The following is a 25,742-nucleotide window of genomic DNA, read 5'->3' on the forward strand; positions in this document are numbered from 1 at the left end:
CAGGGAGCCTGCTTCTCCCTCTCCCTTGCCCCTGCTCCTGCGCCTCAAAAAAATAAAGAAAATATTAAAGAAAAAAAAAAAGAGGTGGATCACTTAACAGAAAACCCATTGGATAGAGTGGTAAGCTTGGTTAAATGAGGGAGGTAATATACTGAGGGACATTTAAATCCTCTTTCCTGAGGCCCCTGGGTGGCTCAGTGGGTTAAGCCTCTGCCTTTGGCTCAGGTCATGATCTCGGGGTCCTGGGATCGAGCCCTGCATCCAGCTCTCTGCGCAGCAGGGAGCCTGCTTCCCCCACTTCTCTCTCTCTGCCTGCCTCTCTGCCTACTTGTAATATCTATCAAATAAATAAGTAAAATCTTAAAAAAAAAATTCTCTTTCTTCAGTGGTGAGTAGTGTGTTTAGATCACATTCACTGTGAATAGCATTACCTTCTGAACTGAAAGGTGAATGTATTATACACTGATCTGTAATTTTCTTTTTAATATCTTTAGCAAGTTTAGGTATCAGAGTTATGCTGGTTTTATAAAATGAACTGGGAAGTGTTCACCCTATGAGTTTGTGTAAGATTGGTATTATTTCTACCTTAAATGTTTGATAGAATTAACTTGTGAAATCATCTGGACCTGACTTTTCTTTCTGAAAAGGCTTTTTAAAACTATGCATTCAATTTCTTTTATAGATACAGGGCTATTTGGATTTTGTATTTCATCTTGTATACCTTTTGGTAAATTGTGCTTTTCAAGAAGTTTGTCAGTTTAATCTAAATTGTCAAATTTATTGGAAAAAGGTGTTGATAATATTCCCTTATTATTCTTTTAAATTCTGTGAGTTTTTTCCTTAATATCCCTTCTTCATTCCCAATATTGGTAATTTGTGTTTCCCTTTTTTTCCCTTGATGGATCTTGATAAACCTGTTAGGGGTTCATCAAATCTATTGTTTTGTTTTTTTTTTTTAAAGATTTTATTTATTTATTTGACAGACACAAGTAGGCAGAGAGGCGGGCAGAGAGAGAGGAGGAAGCAGGCTCCCTGCTGAGCAGAGAGCCTGATGCGGGGCTCGATCCCAGGACTCTGGGATCATGACCTGAGCCCAAGGCAGAGGCTTTAACCCACTGAGCCACCCAGGCACCCCAAATCTATTGGTCTTTTAAAAAAACAACCAACAAACAACAACAAAAAAATTGATTTCTGCCCTTATCTTTTTTCTTTTAAAATATTTTATTCATTTGACAAACAGAGATCACAAGTAGAGAGGCAGGCAGAGAGAAAGGAGGAAGCAGGCTTCCTGCTGAGCAGAGAGCCTGATGCGGGGCTCAATCCCAGGACCCCGAGATCATGACCTGAGCCGAAGGCAGAGGCTTAACCCACTGAGCCACCCAGGTGCCCCGATTTCTGCCCTTATCTTTATTATTTTCTTTTTTCTACTTGGGATTTAATCTACTTTTATTAATCTATTTTTTTCTATTTTTTTTAAGATTTTGTTTATTTATTTGACAGATAGAGATCACAAGTAGCAGAGAGGCAGGCAGAGATAGATAGATAGATAGATAGATAGATAGATATCAGATAGATAGCTGAGCAGAGAGCCCAATGCGGGGCTCGATCACAGGACCCTGAAATCATGACCTGAGCTGAAGGCGGAGGCTTAACCCACTGAGCCACCCAGGTGGCCCTATTTTTCTATTTTCTTAAGGTGGAAAATTAGACCATTGATTTCAAAATGTCCTTCTTCTCTATCATGAACATTTAAAACTATACATTTCCCTGAAGCACAAGAATCTATAAATCTTTTTTTTTTTTAAGATTTTATTTATTTATTAGAGAGAGAGCGAGAGAGCGAGCATGAGCACAGGCAGACAGAGTGGTAGGCAGAGGCAGAGGGAGAAGCAAGCTCCCCGCTGAGCAAGGAGCCCGATGTGGGACTCGATCCCAGGACGCTGGGATCATGACCTGAGTCAAAGGCAGCCGCTTAACCAACTGAGCCACCCAGGCGTCCCAGAATCTATAAATCTTATAAATTTATGTTGTATTTTATAGTCATTCAGTTTGAAATATTCAGTTTATTTAAAAAAAGCTATTTCTTCTTTGGTTTATATTATTTCAGATTGTTGAGGCTTTTTAGATATCTCATTTTTACTAATTTCTAACTTAACTCTTTCGTGTCGAAGAACATATTCTGTAAGGTTTTAGACTTATGGCATTTATTAAGACTTATTTTATGGCCCAGAATAAGGTACATTTTGGTGAGCATTCCTTGTCCATTTAAAAAAAGATATATTTTGGGGCACCTGTGTGGGTCAGTCATTGAGCGGCTGCCTTCAGCTTAGGTCATGATCCCAGGGTCCTGGGATCAGGCCCTCCATCAGGCTGTCTGCTCGGCAGGAAGCCTGCTTCTCCCTATCCCACTCTCCCTGCTTGTGTTCCCTCTCTTACCATGTCTCTCTCTGTCAAATAAATAAATAAAATCTTTAAAAAATAAAAATAAAAAAATAAAAGTATATTTCCCTTAAAATTGTATTATAAAAAATAAATAAAAATTTTTAAAAAGGTATATTCTGCAGTTGTTGGATATTTCATCCTATGGATGTCAATTAGGTCAAAGTGGTTTATAGTGTTGTTCAGTTCTCTATCTCCTTAGTGATTATTTGTCTAGTTGTTGTTTTATTTCTGAAAGAAGTGGTGGTAGAATCCCCAGCTATGATTGTAGACATATATTTTCCTCACTTTTGTCCTGTAGAAGTTTTCCTCAAGTATTCTGTAAATCTCTTGTTATGTGTGTATACATCTATGATTATATCTTCCTTATGACTTGGCCCTTAAGGAAAATTAATATCCTTCTTTATCCCTGCTAATACTCTTGTTCTTGAAGTCTACTTTGTCTGAAATTAAAATAGCCATCCTTATGCTAGCTGTTTGCTTCTTTGTCACTTCCATTCTTTTCAGTCATTTGTGGCTTTATATTTGAAGTATGTTTCTCATAGACAGCATATAATGCATTTTACTCAGTCAAACATCTCTCTCTCTTTTTTTTAATTAGGTCCCACACTGGGCATGTGGAGCCCAGTGTAGGGCTTGAACTCAAGACCCTGAGATCAAGAGTCCAACACTTAACTGACTGAGCCACCCAGACACCCCAGACATTCTCTGCTTTTTGATTAAAGTGTTTAGTTCATTTACATCTAATATAATTATTGTAGTGAATGGATTTAGGGTCTACCATTTACTTTTTCTAATTGCCACATTTTTGGGTTACAATTGCCTTGTTAAAAATTAATCAGATGCTTTTTAGTATTCCAATTTCTCTATTTTAAAAATCTGTACCTCTTTCTTTTGTTTGTTACTTTTGCTCCAGTGATTACAATATCCTAAACTTGTCACGGTCCACTTAGAGTTAATATTATACCACTAAATGGCTTCCATTTATCCACCTCCCCATCCTCTGTTCTATTGTTGCCATATATCTTACAAGTACATATGTTATAAACTACAAAAGGTAGTATTTGTGCTTTAAATTGCCAGTTTTCTTTTGAAGAAATTAAGAAGGGGAAAAAGGTGATAATGTTTTATATATACTCACATACTTAACATTTTGGTGCTCCTGTTGATCTGAGTTTCCCACTGGTGCCTATGTCCTTCATCTCAATGAATTTCTTTTAGATTACTTTCAGTGCAATTTTCCTAGCAAAAAATTTTCTCCTTTTTTATTTATCTGGAAAATGTCTTTATTTTGCCTTCACATTGTGATGACTGCTGTCACTGGATATAGAATTCCAGATCGACGGGTTTGATTTTATTTTATTTTTTTTCTTTCTCTTTTCAGCACTTTAAAGATGTCATTCCAGTGTCTTCTGGCCTCCATTATTTTTGATGAAAAGTCACTCTTATTCCTATTCTTATTCTTCTATATATAATGGGTTATTTTCTCTGTCTTCTTTGAAATTTTTCTCTTTATCTTTTGTTTTCAGCAGTATGACTATAATGTACCTATATTTAATTTTCTTTGTATTTATCTTATTTGATGTCTGTTGAGCTTCTTGAATATGTAAATTGACATTGTTTTATCAAACTTGGGAAATTTTTAGCTATTTTTTCTTCTTAATTTTTTTTTATTTTTGGACCCATTCTCTTTCTGCTCTTCTGGGACACCAAATAAATCTAAGTAATGGCATTTGGTGTTGTCCCACATTCCACTAAGCTTTGCCTGATATTACTTCTCAGCTACTCCACCTTACAAGGTCTGGTTGTACCCTTAGATGAAAAGCTATAAAAATGCAAGTCTCACTCTGCAGTTCCTTTCTTTCAGGGATCAAACCTTTAAATTTCTGACTGCTTTTGGCTACTGTTTGGTGCCTTGAAATTGTTGTTTTTAAATATTTTGTGGACAGTTCCTATCTGTACAAAAGTTAGTCCAACACAAGTTATTCTATTATACCTAAAAAGCTACTGATTGTTTTTAAAAAGATTTAGTTTATTTATTTGACAGATAGAGATCACAAGTAGGCAGAAAGGCAGGCAGAGAGAGAGAGAGGAAGGGAAGCAGGCTCCCTGCTGAGCAGAGAGCCCAATGCAGGCCAGAAAGCAGAGGCTTTAATCCACTGAGCCACCCAGGCACCCCAAAAAGCTACTGATTTTTAAAATATTTACCTTCTGGCTACCCTACCAAATTCTTAAAATTCCTAAAACTTTTCAAGTTCATAGTTTTAAGGTTGTGTACATTTGGTTATAATATCTGGACATAATGATAATTTTTTTCCTTCTTCAGCTTCTTTTTCTCCAGAACAATACTAATTAGTAGTGGGAATAGCTGACAAACCAATCTTGTTCTTTAATGATAATGACTTTGGTTTTTCAGGCATAAATGTCATATATATAAAGTAGGTATTCTTTTACTTCTATTTCATACAGTTCTGTCACAAATAGATAATAAATATCATCAGGCAAGGTTTTTGCCATTTATCAACCTGCTTGTATAGATCTCTTTTTTAAACTACTAAATAAATATATAATACATCAATAATATTCAAACAACTTTAAATTCCCAAGATACATTTCATGTTATATTTTAATGTACTGCTAAGTCTGACTTACTAGTACTTTACTTAGGATTTTTGTATCTATGTTAACTTTATTTTTTTAAAAGATTTTATTCACTTATTTGATAGAGGGAGATGCAGTGAGAGAGGGAACACAGGTGGGGGGTGGGGGGCGGGTAGGAGAGGGAGAAGTGGCCTCCCGTGGAGTAGGGAGCCTGATGTGGGGCTCGATCCCAGAATTCTGGGATCATGACTTGAGCTGAAGGCAGACGCTTAATGACAGAGCCACCCAGGTGCCCCTCTATATTAACTTTAAACTGATTCCTTTTTTATGCCCTTTTAGACCTAGGGTTATGCAGGCTTATAGCAAATGATTAAAGAAACATTCTCTTCTTTTTTTTTTTTTTTTTAGATTTTATTTATTTATTTGTCAGAGAGAGCACAAGCAGGGGAGTGGCAACCAGAGGAAGAAGCAGGTTCCCCACTGAGCAGGGACCCCAATGTGGGACTCGATCCCAGGACCCTGGGACCATGACCTGAGCTGAAGACAGACGCTTAACTATCTGAGCCACTCAGGCATCCCAAGAAGCATTCTCTTCTGTGCACTGGGATAGTTTATGTTGAATGAGAATGATTTATTATTTAAAAGTTTGAAAGATATCCATACAACTATATGAATCTGAACTGGTTTTTTTTTTTTTTTTTTTAACAATTTGACTAACTTTTCTTCTTTTCCCTAGTTATTAGCTTTTTCAGGATTCAGGTTTTCTATTTCTCATATCAGTTTTAGAAATCTATATTTTTCTTGGCAATTGTTTCATGGCGGTTTTCAAATTTATTTACATTGGCATTTTATTTTGTTTACATAAGCCCTTATTTTTGAAAATGAACTTTCTAAGGGGAAAAATGATACCCAATATAATAAGATGCAGATTATATAAAAGCATGAAGAAGAAAATTTAAATAACTTGAAATCTCACCAACTTTATGAAATGTTTCATTATCTTATTAGGATTCCTGTATTTGTTGTTGCTGCCTTTTATTCTCCTTCAGTTCTGTATATTTGTGCTTTCTTTCCCTTTTCCTTGATTATATATGCTAATACTTTATCAACTTATTGGATTTCCCCCTCACCTCTGAAAACTCGCCTGTTAAATGCTTATTTAGCATTTATACTTTTTTTTTCATTGCTTTTAAGGTCAGTGGTTTTTAACCACTAAGTTGTACAATGGAACCTTTTTCAAAATTAACGTCTCACATGAAATCACAGTATATAAATAGATAGATAAAAGCCAAGGGCTTGTGATTAAGGCATAGGGGAGGAAGGGAGTTTCCCAGAGTCCCTTTCACTTGACCTGCTCTTTCTCTTCCTTATCAGAGGGTTGTGACTCCATAGAGCACTGTTAGCCACTCTTCTGATTTATTAATTCTGCTTTTATCTTTATTGTTTCCATCTTCCTATTTTCCATAGGCTTGTTTTATTGCTCTTTTCTGATTTCTTGAGTTTGGTGTTTTTAATCTTATTTAATACTGGAAACACTTAAGTCTGTGAATTTGTCAGCACAATGCTGGTTATAACTTTTTTAAAAAATTCTTTTTAGTAACATATTATTTGCCCCAGGGGTACAGGTCTGTGAATCATTAGGTTTACACATTTCGTAACACACACCATAGCACATACCCTCCCCAATGTCTATAACCCAGCCACCCTATTCCTACTCCCCCACCCCCCAGCAACCCTCAGTTTGTTTCCTGAGATTAAGAGTCTCTTATGGTTTGTCTCCATCCTGATTCCATCTTGTTTGATTTTTTCCTTCCCTAGCCCCCCCAACCCTCCGCCCTGCCTCTCAAATTCCTCATATCAGAAAGATCATATAATTCTTTCTCTGATTGACTTATTTCACTCAGCATAATACCCTCTAGTTTCATCCATATTGTTGCAAATGGCAAGATTTCATTTCTTTTGATGGCTGCATAGTATTCCATTATATATATATACCACATCATCTTTATCCATTCATCTACTGATGGACATCTAGATTCTTTCCATAGTTTGGCTATTGTGGACATTGCTGCTCTAAATATTCGGGTGCCGTGCCCCTTCGGATCACTACATTTTTATCTTTAGGTATGTGCCCAGTAGTGCGATTGCTGGGTCATTGGGTAGCTCTATTTTCAACTTTTTGAGGAACCTCCATACTGTTTTCCAGAGTGGCTGCACCAGCTTGCATTCCCACCAACAGTGTAGGAGGGTTCTTCTTTCTCTGATCCTCGCCAGCATCTGTCATTTCCTGACTTGTTAATTTTAGCCATTCTGACTGATGTGAGGTGGTATCTCCTTGTGGTTTTGATTTGTATTTCTCTGATGTCCAGTGCTGTTGAGTACTTTTTCATGTGTCTGTTGGCCATCTGGATGTCTTTGCAGAAATGTCTGTTATGTCTTCTGCCCATTTCTTGATTGGTTTATTTGTTCTTTGGGTGTTGAGTGTGATAAGTTCTTTATAGATTTTTGGATACTAGCCCTTTATTTGATACATCATTTGTGAATATCTTCTCCCATTCTGTTTCTTTTGGTTTTGTTGACTGTTTCCTTTGCTGTGCAAAAGCTTTTGATCTTGATAAAGTCCCAGTAGTTCATTTTTTCCCTTGCTCCCCTTGCCTTTGGCAATGTTTCTAAGAAGAAGTTGCTGCGGCTGAGGTCGAAGAGGTTACTGCCTGTGTTCTCCTCAAGGATTTTGATGGATTCCTGTCTCAATGTGAGACATTGTGTTTCATCCATTTTGAGTCTATTTTTGTGTGTGGTGTAAGGAAATGGTCTAGTTTCATTTTTCTGCATGTGGCTGTCCAATATTTCCAATACCATTTGTTGAGGAAACATTTTTTCCATTGGACTTTCTTTCCTGCTTTGTTGAAGATTAGTTGACCATAAAGTTGAAGGTCTATTTCTGGGCTCTCTATTCTGTTCCTTTGATCTATGTATCTGTTTTTGTGCCAGTACCATACTGTCTTGATTATTACAGCTTTGTAATAGAGTTTGACGTCTGGAATTGTGATGCCACCAACTTTGGCTTTCTTTTTTAACGTTCGTCTGGCTATTTGGGGTCTTTTCTGGTTCCATATAAATTTTAGGATTTTTTATTCCATTTCTTTGAAAAAAATTGATGGTATTTTGATAGGGATTGCATTAAATGTGTAGATTGTTTTAGGTAGCATAGACATTTTCACAATATTTGTTCTTCCAATCCATGAGCATGTAATGTTTTTCCATTTCTTTGTGTCTTCCTCAATCTCTTTCATGAGTACTTTATAGTTTCCTGAGTACAGATTCTTTGCCTCTTTAGTTAGGTTTATTCCTTGGTATCTTATGGTTTTGGGTGCAATTGTAAATGGGATCGACTCCTTAATTTATCTTTCTTCTGTCTTGCTGAATGCCAGTTATATAATATTTTATTCAGTCTGTCTTCTTGGTAGGTTGTAATTGTAGTTTTGTATTTCCTCTCTGACCCATGACATATGTAGGAGTGTGTTTTCAATGTCTAGGTGTGGAGGGATTTGTTTACTCTTTTTAACATTAAGTTCTGATTTTATTCTTAAACACAGAATTTTTCCTTTAAAACTCTGTAAAACTTTCATCTTCTGATGCTTATTTTGTGGAGAGGCCATTTTGACTCTGTTGTTTGTAGGCAACTTATTATTTTTTTTGTCTGAGTCCTTGAGGGATGTTTTCATTTTCCTTCAATTTTGAAAGTTCAGAAAGATATGTACAGTTGTTGTTCGTTCATCCTTCCTTCCTTCTATTCTTTTCTTTTCTTTCTTTCAGTTTTAATAGCTTCATTGAGATACAGTTCATATACCATGCAACCTACCCTTTAAAGTGTACAATTCATGGCTTTTAGTATATTCACGGAGTTTTGCAATTATCACTACAGCAAATTTGGGATCATTTTCATTATCTCAAGAGAAAACTTGAAATCCTTAGCCTTCACTCCCCAACCCCCCTCCCTCCTGCAGCTGTAGGCATCCACTAATCTACTTTCTGTTTCTATAGATTTGCCTATTCTGTATATTTCATGTAAATTGATTTATATAATCAATTGGACCTTGTGGCTAGTTTCTCTCACTTACCATAACAATTTCAGAGATTCACCTATATTGTAGCATGTATCAGCATTTCATTTCTTTTTATTGGTGAATAATATTCCATTGTATAGATACATCACATTTGATTTATCCATTCATCAGTTGATGGACATTTGGGTTCTTTCCCAAGTGGGAAAGAACATATGGGCTATTAAGAATAATGCTGATGGGGGTGCCTGGGTTAAGCCTCTGCCTTCGGCCCAGGTCATGATATCAGGGTCCTGAGATCGAGCCCCGCGTCAGGCTCTCTGCTTGGCAGGGAGCCTGCTTCTCCCTCTCTCTGCCTGCCTCTCTGCCTACTTGTGATCTCTCTCTGTCAAATAAATAAATAAAATCTTTAAAAAAAAAAAAAAAGAATAATGCTGATGGCACGCCTGGATGGCTCAGTCAGTTAAGCAGCTGCCTTCGGCTCAGGTCCTGATCCTGGAGTCCCAGGATCGAGTCCCGCATGGGGCTCCCTGCTCAGTGAGGAGTCTACTTCTCCCTCTGACCCTCCCCCCTTTTGTTCTCTCTCTCATTCTCTCTCTCTCTCAAATAAATAAATAAAATCTTTTAAAAAAAGGAATAATGCTGCTATGAACACTTGTTTTCATTTTCTTGGGTTATATCTAGTAGTGGAATTACTGGGTCATATGGTAACCCTCTCTTTAGCATTTTGAGGAACTGTAAGACTGTTTCACAAAGCAGTGACACCATTTTACATTCCCAACAGCAAAATATGAGAGTCCCAATTTTTCTACATCTTTGACAGCATTCATTTTTTTAAAAAGATTTTATTTATTTCTTTGACAGAGAGAGATCACAAGTAGGCAGAGAGGCAGACAGAGGGAGAGGGGCAAGCAGGCTCCCTGCTGAGCAGAGAGCCTGACGTGGGGCTCGATCCCAGGACCCTGAGACCATGACCTGAGCCAAAGGCAGAGGCTTAACCCACTGAGCCACCCAAGGCCCTTGACAGCATTCACTTTTGTCCATATATTTGACCATAGTCATCCTAGTCACTGTGAAGTGCATCTCATTGTGGTTTGGGTTTGGATTTTCCTGATGACAGTTGATGTTGATCATTCTTTCACATGCTTGTTGGCCATTGGTATATTCTCTTTAGATAAATGTTCAGATCCTCTGCTCATTTTGAAATTGAATTGGTTGTCTTTTTATTGTTGAGTTGTAAGCGTTCTCTATATATTCTTCATATAAATCTCTCATCAGCTATATGATTTTCAAATATTTTCTCATATGGGATGTCTTTTCACTTCTTGTTGACATCCTTTGAAGCACAATAGTTTTTAAATTTTTGATGTCCAATTTCTTTTTTCTTTTGTTGCTTGTTCTTTCAGCATTGCATCTAAGATACCGAATTTTGGAAATATTACCTAATCCAATGTCACAAGGATTTATGCTTGTTCTCTTCTAAGAATTTTGTAGTTTCATATTTTACATTTAGATCTTTGATCCAGGTTGCATTAATTTTTGTATGCTGTGTGAGGTGGGGATCCAACCTCAGTGTTTTGCATGAGGATATTCAGCAGTTCTAGAACATTTGTTGAAAAAACTATTTCTTTTCCTATTGAATTGTCTGGGCATCCTTGTCAAAAATTTATTGACTATAAATGTGAAGGCCTATTTCTGAAGTTTCAATTTTACTCCTTTGATTTATGTATCTGTCTTTATGCTGGTACTATATTGTCTTGATTACTGCAATTTTGTAGTAAGTTTTGAAATCAGAAAATACGAATCCTGGGGCACCTGGTTGGCTCAGTTGGTTAAGTGTCTGCCTTTGGCTCAGGTCATAATCCCACAGTCCTGGGATCAAGTCCCACATTGAGCTCCCTGCTCAGTGGGGGTCTGTTTCTCCCTCTCCCCCTGTCCCTCTCCCTGCCTCCCCCTAATTGTGCTCTTTCTCTCTCACTCCCTACCCCCTATTATCTCTCAAATAAATAAATTAAATCTTTAAAAAAAGAAAATGTGAATCCTCCAGAGTTTTTCATTTTCAAAATTGTTCTGGCTATTCTGGGTCCCTTGAATTTTCAAATGACTTTTAGGATTAGTATATCAATTTCTGCAAAAAAGCCAATTGTGATTTTTATAGAGATTCCATTAAATCTTTAGATCGATTTGGGGAATATTGCCATCTTAACAATATTAAGTCTTGGGGCGCCTGGGTGACTCAATTGGTTAAGCGACCACCTTCGCTCAGGCTCAGGTCATGATCCTGGAGTCTCGGATCGAGTCCCACATCAGGCTTCCAGCTCCACAGAGAGTCTGCTTCTCTCTCTGACCTTCTCCCCCTCACTTTCTCTCTCAAATGAATAAATAAAATCTTTAAAAAACAAACAAACAACAGTAAGTCTTTTCATCTTTGAACATGGATGTCTTTCCATTTATTTAGATCTTTAATTTCCTTCAACAATTTTTTTTTGCAATTTTTAGAGTTTAAATCTTGTGCCACTTCTGTTAAATTTATTTCTAATATTTAATTCTGTATTATGCAATTTTAGGTGGACTTTTTCTAATTTCATTTTTGTTTTGTTCGTTGTTACTCTATAGTTGTTTCTGTATATTAATCTGGTATTTTGCAAACTTACTGAATCTGTTTATTAGTTCTAGTAGTTTTTTAGTGGGTCCCTAAAAACCCCTTTAGTGGGTTTTCTATATATAATATTGTATAATCTGCAAGTAGAGATAGTTGCACTTCTTCTTTTCTAATCTGGACTATTTTATGGGTAGCACCAGCATCATGTTGAGTATACATGGTGAGAGCAGACATCCTTGTTTTGTTTCTGATGCTAGAAAGAAAGGGAAAGCATCAGTCTTTGACCGTTAAGTATGATGTTAGCTATGGGATTTTCTTGTAGCTGCTTTTTATCAGGCTGAGTAAGTTTCCTTCTATTCTTAGTTTGCTGCGTATTTTTTATCTTGAATTTTGTCAGATGCTTTTTCTGCCTCTACTGAGATGATCATGGGGCCCTTGTCCTTTATTAATAGGTGTATTGTTGCGTTCATTGAATTTTGGGTAGTGTTTATTTTTATCTTTTAATTCAACTTCCCATCTCCTCATTCTTTAGCCTTCAGAGGATTTTAAAGGCACCCATTAAATGACAAATGCAATACATGTCTCTTGCATTTGTCATTTAATGGGTTCCTTTAAGTAATGTCTCTTGACTACATTACTTCCATGTAAGTCTTGGAAGCTGATGGTGGTCTTCCGTGAAATTGTTAATTTTCGAAATTTATACCTCATCAAAAGCACTGGTGTTGGTTATCTAGGGTTTTGTTGTTGTTGCTGTTTTGGTGGTATTGAATGGTATGAATGTAAAACAAATTTTTTACCATGCCTATGTAACCCAACTGTATAAATTCATAACATTATTTTGATAGCATATGTGACACTGTTGTATATGGTATGCACTGCTTTTGGAGGTGGGAAATTTTGACTGTGTCATTTATATACTTTTTAGGGACAATAACCCTTTTTTGCATAATAAAGTATGTAGCTGGTGTTTCTGGCAATTGTAATCATTATCAATGTACTTTGCCTTTGAAAATATCTAGATGCCCCTCACTTCTTTCAACATAACATGATTTGTTTCATATTATATATTTCTATCATGTCCCTATTTTATAATATATGTTCACATTAATTGCAGTTTCCTTCTCTTGGACACATTTTTCTTTTCCATGTGAGTTCCTTCACTTGGTTGCATTGTCATTTTCATTGATGATGCATTTGCCAATTAATTTTTCTTCTTTGAATGCCTGCCCTTTTTGTTCCTGACTTTGTAGTTCAGCTCTATTTTTTATTTCAGCTCTATTTACTGGTGTTTCTTTCTCGCTTCTGTTGGCCTGTGACCTTCTGTGACTGGTTTGTAATATTTATAGGGTTAGGAGATTGACAGTCTCTCCTCTGCCATCAGAGATAATGAACATTTTCATGTTTCTTTGAAATGGTTTAGAAAAGGTTATTTTTTGTGATTAGTAAGTGCATTAGCATCCCAAATTTATAGCAGGGTCTTGGATCATCAGAAGACATCGCTTAGAGTCCTACTTAAAGTTTTATTCATTTCTTATTAAGGTAAAATATACATAACATAAAATTTATTGTTTTAACCATTAGTAAATATGCAGTTCTGTGGTATTAAGTACATTCACATTGCTTTGCAACTTTAAAATTTTTAAACAGAAAATAATACCCATTTCTTAATCCTTCAGATTTTCCTATTTCTCCCTTAATACTTCTTTTCTGTTGATCAACTTTCTTTTTCTTTTAGATGCTGAGGAGTTTTTGGGGGAAGGTTTGCGGAATGAAAATCTTAGTGCTACTGCGAGGGACCACAGAGACCACATTCTACGGGGCTTCCAGCAAGTCAAAACTAGGTTTGTATAAACTGGGTCCATTTCGTGTCAGCTTTGAAAGAATTCATAGTCAGTAAAATCTACTTTCATAGTGTATCAATTAACCAGGCAGGACACACTTATCATAGTTCTTTATCCTTGACAGAGACTTAATAAATTTTTACCGAGTTGAATTGGAGGTAGGCAGGCATGGTTAGTGTAGTTAGCTTACCAAAATAAAAACATTTTCATAATTATGTATCTTATGATAATGAATCTGCTTTTAGCTTTAGATTGTTATGTTCATCTTTATTAAATGTTTTTGCAAAATGTGCGAAAAGCTAAACATTTATTCTTGTCCAAACTACCAAAGGGAAGATGTTAGGCAGTTAGAGAGAATTGATTTTTTTTTTAGTATTTTTTTTAAGATTTTATTTATTCGACAGACAGAGATCACAAGTAGGCAGAAAGCCCCATGCGGGGCTTGATCCCAGGATCCTGGGATCATGACCTGAGCCAAAGGCAGAGGCTTTAACCTACTGAGCCACCCAGGCTCCCCAAGAGAATTGAGTTTTGTTATAATTTTTGGTTCTGATTTACTTCCACAACTCCTTCCCTGATAGAAAGCTTGAACCATACTTAGTTGATTCTTTGACCATATTGGAATGTTTTAGTCTCAGACTGGCTTGGAGTATCATACTCACTGATTTTTTAAAATAAGAGGTCCTGACCTAATTTGTGCCTTTTAGAATGTGAGCATCTGGCAGATACATATACTTTCTAGGGAGAGAAAAATAAAATAAAATTTTTCTTTTATAATATATTTCCTGGCCACTTTTTGCTTGAGTTACAGCAACTGAACGAGAATTGGGGATAAGTTGAATGTAATTTTAAGCTTTCTCAACCCTGTGGCAACGTGGTTCGGAATGTTTGGACTAAGCACTCTTGGAAAAGAGAGAACATCTTTAGGGTTATGACTGGGATTTAATTTGTGTGCCTGACTGATCTGAGCATCTACATTAGAAACCTCACTGAAACTCCTTAGAAGCAGGGAATTTTGTCTTTTGGAAGGGCACAGCCAGAACCTATTCCCTCCAGAAATGTGAGACAACCTCACAAGATGCCCTGCTGGATCTTAATCGATCTTTCCTGCTGGCTAATTAAGCGTCACTTTTACTCAGCAACTGGGGACTCTGTAATTATCAGCCTGGGTTGCCCTGAATAATTGAAACAAACAGAATGCAGAAGATGGGAGTTTTTTGCAGAAGTGAGAATATCTATAATTTTTGGTATGCTGGAAGAGTGTTTAAAACAAACTTCTCCATAATGTTACTTTATCAGTAGACACATTTAGGCTTACTTGTGCATCTGAAGCCTTAGTAACCCATAGAATTTATTTTCACAAGTCAACCTTTGTATTACAAGATTATTATAAGGATTGCCTGAGGAATAAAGGTGGCATTATTTCAAATTGCGTGAGAGGGAGAGGGATGCCCAAAATACAATTGTGCGATGGTGGTGTTGCTGGTATAAATCTGCAATAAGGAATGCAAATGCTACTGCATCTTTATGAACAAATATACGAGGAGGAGGAATTTTTCTTTCTCATATTTGTACCACAGTGTTTGGAAAGGGCTAAATTTCAATCTGAAATTGGTAATAAAAGGTGTTGGGGTTTTTTTTTTTTTTTTTTTTTGGTAACTCGTTATCAATTGCATATCACTTCTTAGTCTTCTTTTTAAATGCACACACACACCCCCATGCACACAGAAAGAAGCTGTGTTTGTTATGGGGTGGAGAGGCTTCCTTGTTCTCAAAGAACTTGCTGTGTGGTTTGTGGGATAGAATTCAGGAAATAATCAGCAGGAGCTTTAGGAAACATCTGATGGGAGCTTTCTGTTCATTGATTTGTTGCAAGAAAGATGACACTTTATTTAGAATTTCATAATTATCAGATCACGGAGGAAATGAGGAGCCAGAAATTAGATACTGTATCAGAAAATGGAAAAATGAGGCTTTTCTTTGGCAAGCTGTTTGAAATTGCCTTACAACCACCCATTCAATCATCATCCGGTTAATGTAACCCTTGTTTTACTGAATGCTCTTCTTCAGCCATATTGCTTCTGTAGTCCTGTTTATGGCTAGTCAGCATTCTATACTATATGTATTGGTATTGAAAGCTTGTACAATACCAGCCACATTTACTCTTGTTGTATGACATTGTATCTTATGCCAAAAAGCCAGGTGTGAAAAGAAATTTGGAAATCATCAAACTTGAGAGTTAAATGTATATGGCAAGTTGCTGTGTAACATGGAAAGAACCACCCAAAGTGTTTAAAAAGTTGTATTAAAGCAAGGATATTTTAGGGTTTGGTACATTTTGGGGGATAAGAACCTATCTAAAATTATGATTTGACACTTCCGGGCTTACTTGAAGGTAGGTATGAAACCTGAAGCAGGAAATCTGAGAAAGCTAGTTGGTAGATATAAATACTATGTGTACACACACACACACACACACACACACACACACACACACATACATCCCCCCCCCCCCCAACACACAACTTTCCACTCTATCTTTATTATTTTCTTGCTTTAGTTCCTCTAATTCTTTCCTCAAGTTGAGCTGCTTGAGAAGGAAGAGGGTAGACAATAGTGAAAATAGCACTGCCTCTGATTCTTGGTAAACTCTGGAGGCTTGGCTGTAATTTTTATGGTGACTCAGAATTCAGTGGTGTTCGCCACGGCTATGGAATTGCCGAAAGTCAAAGCATCTGACTCCGTCACAGTTGCTATAATGTGCCATTTGCCACCTTTCTGTTGTCTAGTGTGACCGACCCCAGGAAATGAGAGTGTGTCAAGAGTCATGGATGTCCTCCAAGGGACCCTCTGTTTTTCAGCACAAGTAGCTTAGCTGTTCTCTTTCCTCCCAGACTTAAAAAACAAACAAACAAACAAAAATCATATCTGTATCTCTATCTACATACTAGTTTTTGTTGTTGTTGTTGTTTTGTGTGTGAGGTTTGTTTGTTTTGTTTTTTGTTTTTTTGTTTTTGTTTTTGTTTTTTGCTTTCATGGATCACCAGTGAAGGATAATGTATTCCATGTAAGGCAAAAAAAAAAAAAAAAAGAAAAAAAGAAAGATGTTAATTCCTGTGATTCCAAGGAAGTGAAGATGTTTTGTAGTATTCCATGTCCTGAGCTGTGATATTTATTGTTCTTCTTCCAACAGTCTCATTTAAACCTTCTTCCTAAAATCTAACAGCTTTCACATTCTGAGTCCAAGTTTTTTCATTGAGCTCTTCAGAGAAGAATTAGGATGAAAGCCAGGCGCAGGCTCCTCCTGTTTTATTACGGTGGTCACTGCAGGATCAGCGCCAGATGTGGGACACTTGGAATGAAGCAGACAGGAGCAGCCCTTAGACGCTTGATAGCCGCCTCATGCATTTGCAGAAACAGTCGAGCATTTCTTAAAAGTTTCATTCTGGGGAGGCCATCTGACAGCAAGAATACCTTGAGAGTGGGGGAAGGAATGAAGAAAATAGAATATTTTTATTACTGAGGTAGGGATACATTCTTTCTTGATGGCCTGTTTTGGAACAACTAGTCGTTTATGCTCACTGTTGGAAGTGAAGGCCAGAGCCAATGGAAACAAACTTGGAGTATTGTTTCCTTCTGTGAAACTTAACGGAGCTCCAAAAAGAGACAGGTAGATTTATGGCATATTGAAAGGGAACGAAATCAAGAAATAACTTTCTGTAATAGGATTATGGCACAAACCCACAAAACCCAGGACGTTTAATGTACAGGCTCAAAGAGTATCTTGAACGTGTCTCATTGTGGGTGGCTAGTGTATGGCTCTGCATGAAACATGATACTTTAATATAAATATCATAAAAACAATTCCGTTTTCTTTGGGAAGTTCAAGTTTTTCTTTCTAGCCTAACATGGATTTAACTTTAAAGCAGGATTTAGCTTAAGAAGGTATCATCAGGGACACCTGGGTGGCTCAGTCAGTTGAGCACCCAACTCTTGATTTCGGCTCAGGTCATGAAGTCAGGGTTGTGAAATCGAGCCCCATGTTGAGCCCCTCATCAGGCTCTGCACTCAGTGTAGGGGGGTCTGCTTGAGATTCTCTCTTCCCTTATCCCCCTGCCCTTCCCTCACCCCTGCCCTCTCTTTTTAAAAAAGAATGTATCATCAGATGTCTTTGTTTTATAGGAAGAGAGACAAAAAGTCTGACACAACTCTTGGAAGTAAGAGTTTCAAAATAGTGTGCTGTTAATATCATTACCATTAATTTCATAGAGGGCTTGACTTTTCATAAGTGCTAGTTATTGAGCTTAAATACCACAAAAGAAAACTCATTCAAATGAAGCATGCTTGAAGAGAACTAAGGTATAATGTGCTATTAACACATTTGTGTTACTTGTGATTTTAGTTATTTGCTCATAATATCTTTCTGATGTTTCATTCTACCTACACTGGAGTTTTAGTGCCAACTCAGAAAAAGAAAGAGGAGGAGATACTTGTACAATCCATCTAAGTTTCAATAGCTCTGAAAAGACTCAAAAGTCATAGCAATAATTGACCATATCTTGAAGGTTAATAATTCATTTCTTCCTTTCTCAGTCCTATCCCTGCTTTCCATCCTTAAACCAAGAAAGAAAACAACCCCGCAGCAAATTCAGGTCTATCACCGATCAGTTGTATGCCAAATTCCTGTACTAGTGTTCTGTTATTCAGTGAATGTATATTGAGAGTTCACAACTGTGTTAAAAGATTTTGGGGGATACACTTATCTGGCAGTGAGGGGTTATATTTCGTGTTCTTTGAGTCTGAAATGCTCTGCAGGTGAGACTGATAGGATATTTCCCACTTCTGGTCTCTTGGCTTAACCTGGAAAGGAAGGTCATCTTGGGTTTGGTGCCAGAGCCAAGATTAAATTGATCCATTTTTTCCCTTTTATACTGGGTTATTGTGATACGAGTGGGCAGAAGCTTCTCCCTTTGGTTATCCTAAAAATATTTTATATAAGTAACTCTGGTATATAATAATATTTTAGCAGTTTTTCATGGTAAATAACAGGTAGGGTTTTTTTTTTTAAAGACATTTAAAAAAATGGATGAATAAATTTTATTAAGAATTCCAAGTACTGATCTCTTTAAACAGAATAATATGGTCTATCAAGAGTGAAAGGAAGGGGCGCCTGGGTAGCTCAGTGGGTTAAAGCCTCTGCCTCCGGCTCAGGTCATGATCCCAGAGTCCTGGGATCGAGCCCCGCATCAGGCTCTCTGCTCAGCAGAGAGCCTGCTTCCCTTCCTCTCTCTGCCTACTTGTTATCTCTGTCCAAAAAAAAAAAAAAAAAAAAAACTTAAAAAAAAAAAGAGTGAAAGGAATTTTGAAATGTGACCTAGGAGGCAGGCAAGTGACCTTGCACCCTTCAGGTTGGACTAACCCACTAGAATAGTAAGCTGAGCACACTCTTTAGCCATGTAGTTAGGTCACTGAAATTTGCTTTACTCCTGATAGAATTACAGCCATTGTTATCGCTTGAGCACATTCCTATTATCTACTCAATATGGATTTGTCCTGAAAGGTCTCAGAAAATCCTGTGTCAACTTTTTAATACAGGAAGCTTGTCTATTTGTCTATAAAGAGAGGTTCTTAATTCATGCCTTGTGTCTAAAGATCATTTGTATGAAATCCCTGTCTTCATTTTATCACGATTGCTTTGGCCTTGATTTTAAGTTTCATTTTATCTGGATTTTAAGTTTCATTTTATCTGGAGCTAGTCCTTTATTCCAGCACTGCACTATTTCCTCTGCTTATGGAAAGCCACTGTGGGGGAAAAAAATGCCTCCCAGTATTCCTCTATTTGCGGATTTCCAGGGACCTTGTGGTGTGGAGCCTTCCTGATCGTGGTTTTTCTCTAATTTGCTTGTTTTCTCTTATTTCGGATATAGACCCACCCTGTAGCCACTTCGTGAAACTAGAGCAAAGGGGAGAAAAATATAAGAGCACTGGGTCAGCTGTCAGGAGCCAAACTCTTTATTCTGATGTTATTTCTATAACCCTGACTGATCGAATTGAAGATTCCCCTAATGATGATCTTACGTTTTCTTTGGAAGTTGAGTCCCCCAACATGTTTGTTGGAATTACTTTTTTCCTAAGTGTTACAAAAATAAAAACATTACCAACCAAAGTTTGACACCTCTATTTGATTTCTTTTATGGTGTTGCTATGATTGTTTTTTAATTTGGAAAATGATACAGGAAATTTCATTTCCTTGGGATTTTATTTTATTTCACGATTCTATTGGGCTTAAAGATTCTAAAGGGCTTAAAGACGAGTTGGGCTTAAAGTGGGTTTTTATAATAGCACCATGTGAATCATTTCTTCTTTGGAAGCCAGATCTTCTCCCCCACTGTGTAGCTTCATCTAGTCTCCCCAAAGTGCAGTGCTAGCAGGGTTGGTAATGAAATGCAGTCCTACTTATCACGCTCAGCAAAGGGCTCAGAGAAGACCGGGAAAAAAATCAATCCCACAGGAACTTCTTGAGTGCTAGATATCCATATTTAACCCCCATGCATTTAAAATGGAAATGAGATATCTTAGGGTTTTAGTTTTTGATTTAAACAAGATGTCACTGCCTCCTTGGCAATGGGAATATTTTACAGACCAACTGCTGACCTGTTTGGGAAGATCTTAGCCTATCGCCCCAGGTCCAATGTAGTTTCTTCATATTTCTTTCAAAACTCTCAGCAGTGTTTTGCAATAGCTTTGATTCTTCAGGCTTCAAAGCATGCCCCTTCCAGGGCCAATCCTCTGAAAGAGAGAGAGAGAAAGAAAAAAAAAAAAAAAAAAAAAAGGAAGATCAGTGTAGGGGAACAAACAGCTCATAAAGGACAGACAGCTCTCTCCCTGTAGCAGCTCTTACTGTAGTCAGTTATTAGGGAGTTTACAAATCAGTGATACCAGGGCTTCCCAAAGCCAAGAAAACTCCAATTTGATGTTAGTACTTTGTTGCCAAATTTGTTCCTAAGGTCACCTAGTCTTCAAAAGTCCAGCTTCGGATTGTTGTATTGTAGATACAATGTGGCTTATTTAAGATGTATTATTATTTAATTCTCCAACTCAAGTGCCCTTTTGAGTTTGTGAGCCTTGTTGAGGTTCTCATCATAATTTACAGAAAACTCTATGTCCACATAATCTCTGGTTAGCTATTTCTCTAAGTTATATTAGTGAGTGTCTCTCTCTCATTTGTGAATTCTGCCATAACCTACAAGGTTCATTTTGCAGTTTAGTAACTGACACTAGAAAGGGTCTATCGAGTGTCCTTGTGCTTTTGTTGGCGAGAGATCTGGGGTATAAGAAATTACTCAAATTAATAGAATTAATAAAAGATTAGGATTTAGAATTTTAATTGGTTGTTTAGTTCACTTAGCTAAGCCATTACAAAAAATGAATTGGCATCTTTCAAAAGATTATTGGTTTAAAGAACTGTAACAAATACTGAAGTTAAGTCAATTATATATGCATACTAAAATGGTTATGGATGGAGTATACTCATGTCTAATGTATTCCAATTTATTTTGGAATGCATCAAAAAAAAGATGAAAAAAAAAAGATGGGTGGATGGATGGATGAGTGCATAGATGCATGGATGGATGGATGGAATGCATGGATGGATGGATATGTGATAAAGCAAATATAACAAAATGTGAATCATAGAGGCTAAGCTGTAGGTATATATGGAGTTCTTTCCATTTTTATGCATATTAGAAAATTTTTATAATGTTGCAAAAATATTTTTTGTTTGACTTCACATTTCAGAAACCATGGATTTCTTTCACTGTGGTTTCAGAAAACCACAGACTTCCTCAATTTGTAAATCTAATAAACATATTTGGGTTTTTTTTTTTTTAAGATTTTATTTATTTATTTATTTGACAGAGAGAGAGAGAGACAGTGAGAGAGGGAACATAAGCAGGGGGAGTGGGAGAGGGAGAAAGCAACCTTCTTGCCGAGCAGGGAGCCTGATGTGGGGCTCGATCCCAGGACTCTGGGATTATGACCTGAGCCAAAGGCAGGTGCCTAACAACTAGGCCACCCAGGCACCCTATTTGGGGTTTTTAAGGGTGGTAATTTTTCTAGGAATAACCTTACTATTTTTGTTACTTTAAGTGAACTAAGGATGATCTTCCAGTTTGTTATTCTTGATATAACTAGCTAACTTTTATATTTCTTTAAAACTTCTAGGCCAGCAATTATGGAGTGCTAAAATTCAATTCAAGTATTCTGCCCAGGAGATTCTGAAATTTTGATTTTTTTTAAGGAAAGGCAATTTCTGACTTTTCTCATAAATTTGATAAAAGGAAAGCTAATATGAGATTGGTAGTCCAGTAGGAAATGGAACTCAATTTTACATTTTTAAAATCACTTTATGGTATTAAAAATGACAGAGGTTAGAAACAAAGCTCTTATTCTTTTATTGAACTAGAATTGAAAGTGGCAGAAAATCATTTTGGCCCTAGTGCAGTAAATGTTATCACTAAAACATGTTCAGGGGATATTAGGATAGTCTCTCAAGCACTGGAGACAAAAGTTCACAGAACAAGAACTGATTTTTCTGTCCTTATCTTGAAATTATTAGATGTACAGGAGATGAAAGTATCTTAGCTCTAAGAGGACAGGGAATGGAGTATGTGTTGAAAATGATAATGTCTCCATTCTGGAGAGAGGTGAAATGGAGAGTGTGTGGTGGAATGGGTGTCTCAGCAGTGACAGGCATGATGGAGGGAGTCCACGGGGCTGGGGAGCCAGCACCTGAACCAGTCCCAGGACTGGGGAATCCAGAACCAGAAATAATTATACTTACGCAAAATTGTGAGCAGATGATGAAATGAAAAGCTAGGGGTTTTATTCATTAAAAGAAGAACTGTTTGAAGATTTTTGTTTAACGGGGAGTTTAAACTGGAGCTGTCAGCAGCTACTTTATTTTGAGAATCCGATAGGAGAGAAATTTTAAGTCCATGTGGGAAAAACCAATCATTTTTGAGTGTGCAGTGTGATTATTCTTCAGAATTTTGTGTAAATGGAGCAGGTTGGTAGGCATATGTTTGCTGATCCTACAATGATTAAAATTCAGAATAAGTAAGGCTCTTGTGAAATTGAGTTTTCAGGTTCCAGCCAGTGTTCTATACTGCCATATGGCATAACTAGAATTAATTGCTGTTCCCAGTCTCTTATTCTTTTACTGAATATCTAGGTGCCCTGTTTGAAATATTAGAGGTTCCACAGAAGTATTTAATCACATGAGATAGATATTTGACATGTTCACGAAAGCAGTGTATGTAGCTAATAGTTGCTTGGGAGAAAAAGCCCTTTGTGAGGTTTTCTATCCCCTCCCCACCTTTTTATTAGAAAAATGCATGGGTAGGAGAATTAGCAAGGAAAAGAAGGAAGCTTCTCAGGACTTCACAGGTCAGTGTAGATAGAAAAGGTGAAGCAAAGACTCTTTTTGCTAGAGTTTTTAGCTCCTTGGTAACCCAAATGTGTCCCATGGGCCATCAACATCAGCATCACCTGGAAACTTGTTAGAAATGTAAAATCTCAGGTTCCGTTGAATCAGATCTACTGAGTCACAATCTGCATTTCCATAAGATTCCAAGGTTATTCATGTTTGAGAAGCACTGCTCCAACACATACTTTTAATTTCGTTTCAAATTCATTTTTTTAGAACTCAGAGTACATATTTTGGGAGATTATTAACTCCTTAAAGGCATGGATGATCTTATGTTAATTTAAAAAAAAAAAGGTCTGGGGCACCTGGGTGGCTCAGTGGGTTAAGCCTCTGCCTTCGGCTCAGGTCATGATCTCAGGGTCCTGGGATCGAGCCCCGCATCGGGCTCTCTGCTCAGCAGGGAGCCTGCTTCCTCCCCGCCTACCTCTCTCCCTACTTGTGATCTCTATCAAATAAATAAATAAAATCTTTAAAAAAAAAAAAAGGTCTAGCAAGGTGTTGGCATATGGTATGAACTCAGTAATGTGAGTCCAATGAATGGGGAAGCTCAGAGACAGTCCTCTGGGCATGCCTTCAGACAGCATACGGGAGAGCTCCTCTTGGGTGTCAGAGATCTCAGCGTTCAGAAAGCTGGGCAGACCCTGCTGGATGTGTCCCCAGCAGGCGCTCTCCATTCTTCCTTGACGACAGAACCCTACCGGCGTGGGGATGAGTCATGGTTTGGAAGCCACAACAGACTTCTGATAGCCTCTCGCAGGGAGACGGCAGTACTCCCTTGAATGCAGTAGCCGCCTTAAGATACTACCATTCTACGGCGTTAGAGCAGAAATGCCACAGTAGTCTAGACCCTTCATGTCACTGTTGGGCCCCTACATCAACCCTGGAATCAGCTGTCTCCAGACCTGTTTTGAAGGAAAAATAAGCTTTATTTAAGCCCATGTCATTGGGTATTCCGTTACTTATAGTCAGAAAAATGCTGACTGTCCAGAACTGATCTTGCTTAGCGCTAACGCCTAACTCTGCTTTCCCTAGGCCCAGGCTCCCAAGGCAGAGTCCTGGGTGTCCTTCCTGGCTTCTCTGTCTTTACTCCCCAAGCCATCAACAAGCCTCTTGATTCTTTATCCTAAATCTGTCTTCTCCTCTCCCTTTGTCACTGGCTACACTGCCACCTCCATAAAGTCTTACTCAGGGCATTGCAAAATTCTCCTTTCTGGTTCTCTGTCTCAAGTTTCTCCCTGTTCCAGTTTATTCTGCTCCTCCATTCTGTTGACAGGCAAACCTAAAAATAAATAAATAATTTAATCATGCATATTATAGAAGACTCATTGATGTGGAACGATAAGATATACTATAAATGAAAACGTAGGTTAAATATATATGTAAATTTATATGTTAATATATATGTAAAGCCTCATAAATATATATGTAAAAAAATGTCTCCAGAAAACCCACCAAAATGTTTTTTTTAAGTTCATGTATATAAGTACTCTCTATACCTAATGTGGGGCTTGAACCCATGAACCCCAGATCAGGAGCCACATGCTCTTCCAGTTTAGGCAGCCAGGCGCCCTGCCCCCACCAAAATATTAATGATGATAATCTCTGGCAAGTGGAGTTTGAGTAATTTTTAATTTCTCCTTTTTGTTTATTTGTATTTTCTAGCTCTGCAGTGATTATATATTTAATCCTAAGTCATTGAGATCAGAGCCCTTCCTGTTTAAAAAGGGACAGAGATTAAATAGTGAAAGCAGGGGCGCCTGGGTGGCTCAGTGGGTTAAGCCTCTGCCTTCGGCTCAGGTCATGGTCTCAGGGTCCTGGGATCGAGCCCCGCATCGGGCTCTCTGCTCAGCGGGGAGCCTGCTTCCCTTTCTCTCTCTCTCTGCCTGCCTCTCTGCCTACTTGTGATCTCTCTCTGTGAAATAAATAAATAAAATCTTAAAAAAAAAATAAATAAATAGTGAAAGCATATTTGGTTTCCATGTGGGTAAGGAGTTGGAACGGTGGGGAAAGGAGATGTAGAAAGGGGAAACTAGGCTCTAATTATGTTGTGAAGCATTGGGTCACTCCTGTGCAAATAAACAGCTGTGTGTGAGGTGTTTTCCTCTGTGCCAAACATACACACTCATAAATGCGCACGAAAGCCATATGAAATATAGCAGTCCTCGGAGTAATTTATGATGATTTTGTTAAAATATGTACTTTTTTTTAAATAAAGGAAGTTCACTCTCGAGGTCTTCATTAGATGAGGTATCACTGACTGAGAACAACTTTCATTTCTTAGATATTATCCTTTTGAGCTGCACTGAACTGACACAGGCTGAATCCTTCATTAGAAAAGGATTATCTACACTCTGTGTGACTATCTAATAAAACATTTGTGTTTGTGGGACTAGTTTCCCGAAGCGATGGTGCTTGAGTAAACCATTCACTTCCTCCTTCTCAAAACATCAGTCATCATGATTGATTTTTATGTTGGTCATAAAGAGAAATGGAATCACCTAAGAGCAGGGTGAGGATTATAAACCGGAAGAAGTTAATTTACTCAACAAATATGTGTTGGCTATTTGTTTACTCTTTGTTGGGCATCATGCCAAGCAATCAAGAGTGTCACATATCATATAGCCCTGTTTTTCAAGAAGTTTTGGGCCACTGAGCGGCCAGATTCATGACCTGAGCCAGCATGGAGACCACTGCTCACAGATGCCTTC

General features: G+C 37.6%; 1 protein-coding gene across 1 annotated transcript in view; it reads left to right on the plus strand.

Annotated features, from left to right (window-relative positions):
- The window catches only part of LOC111151823 (src kinase associated phosphoprotein 1), a 278,085-nt gene that overhangs the window by 20,381 nt on the left and 231,962 nt on the right, over window positions 1-25,742 (plus strand). The window contains exon 2 of the mRNA XM_022510039.1: window positions 13,442-13,547. Within this exon, the coding sequence (XP_022365747.1) occupies window positions 13,442-13,547 (106 nt within the window). The remainder of the gene's footprint in view (window positions 1-13,441; window positions 13,548-25,742) is intronic.

The sequence above is a fragment of the Enhydra lutris genome, unplaced genomic scaffold (assembly GCF_002288905.1).
Source record: "Enhydra lutris kenyoni isolate GAN:26980312 unplaced genomic scaffold, ASM228890v2 scaffoldscaffold26, whole genome shotgun sequence".
In the NCBI taxonomy this organism is placed as follows: domain Eukaryota; kingdom Metazoa; phylum Chordata; class Mammalia; order Carnivora; family Mustelidae; genus Enhydra; species Enhydra lutris.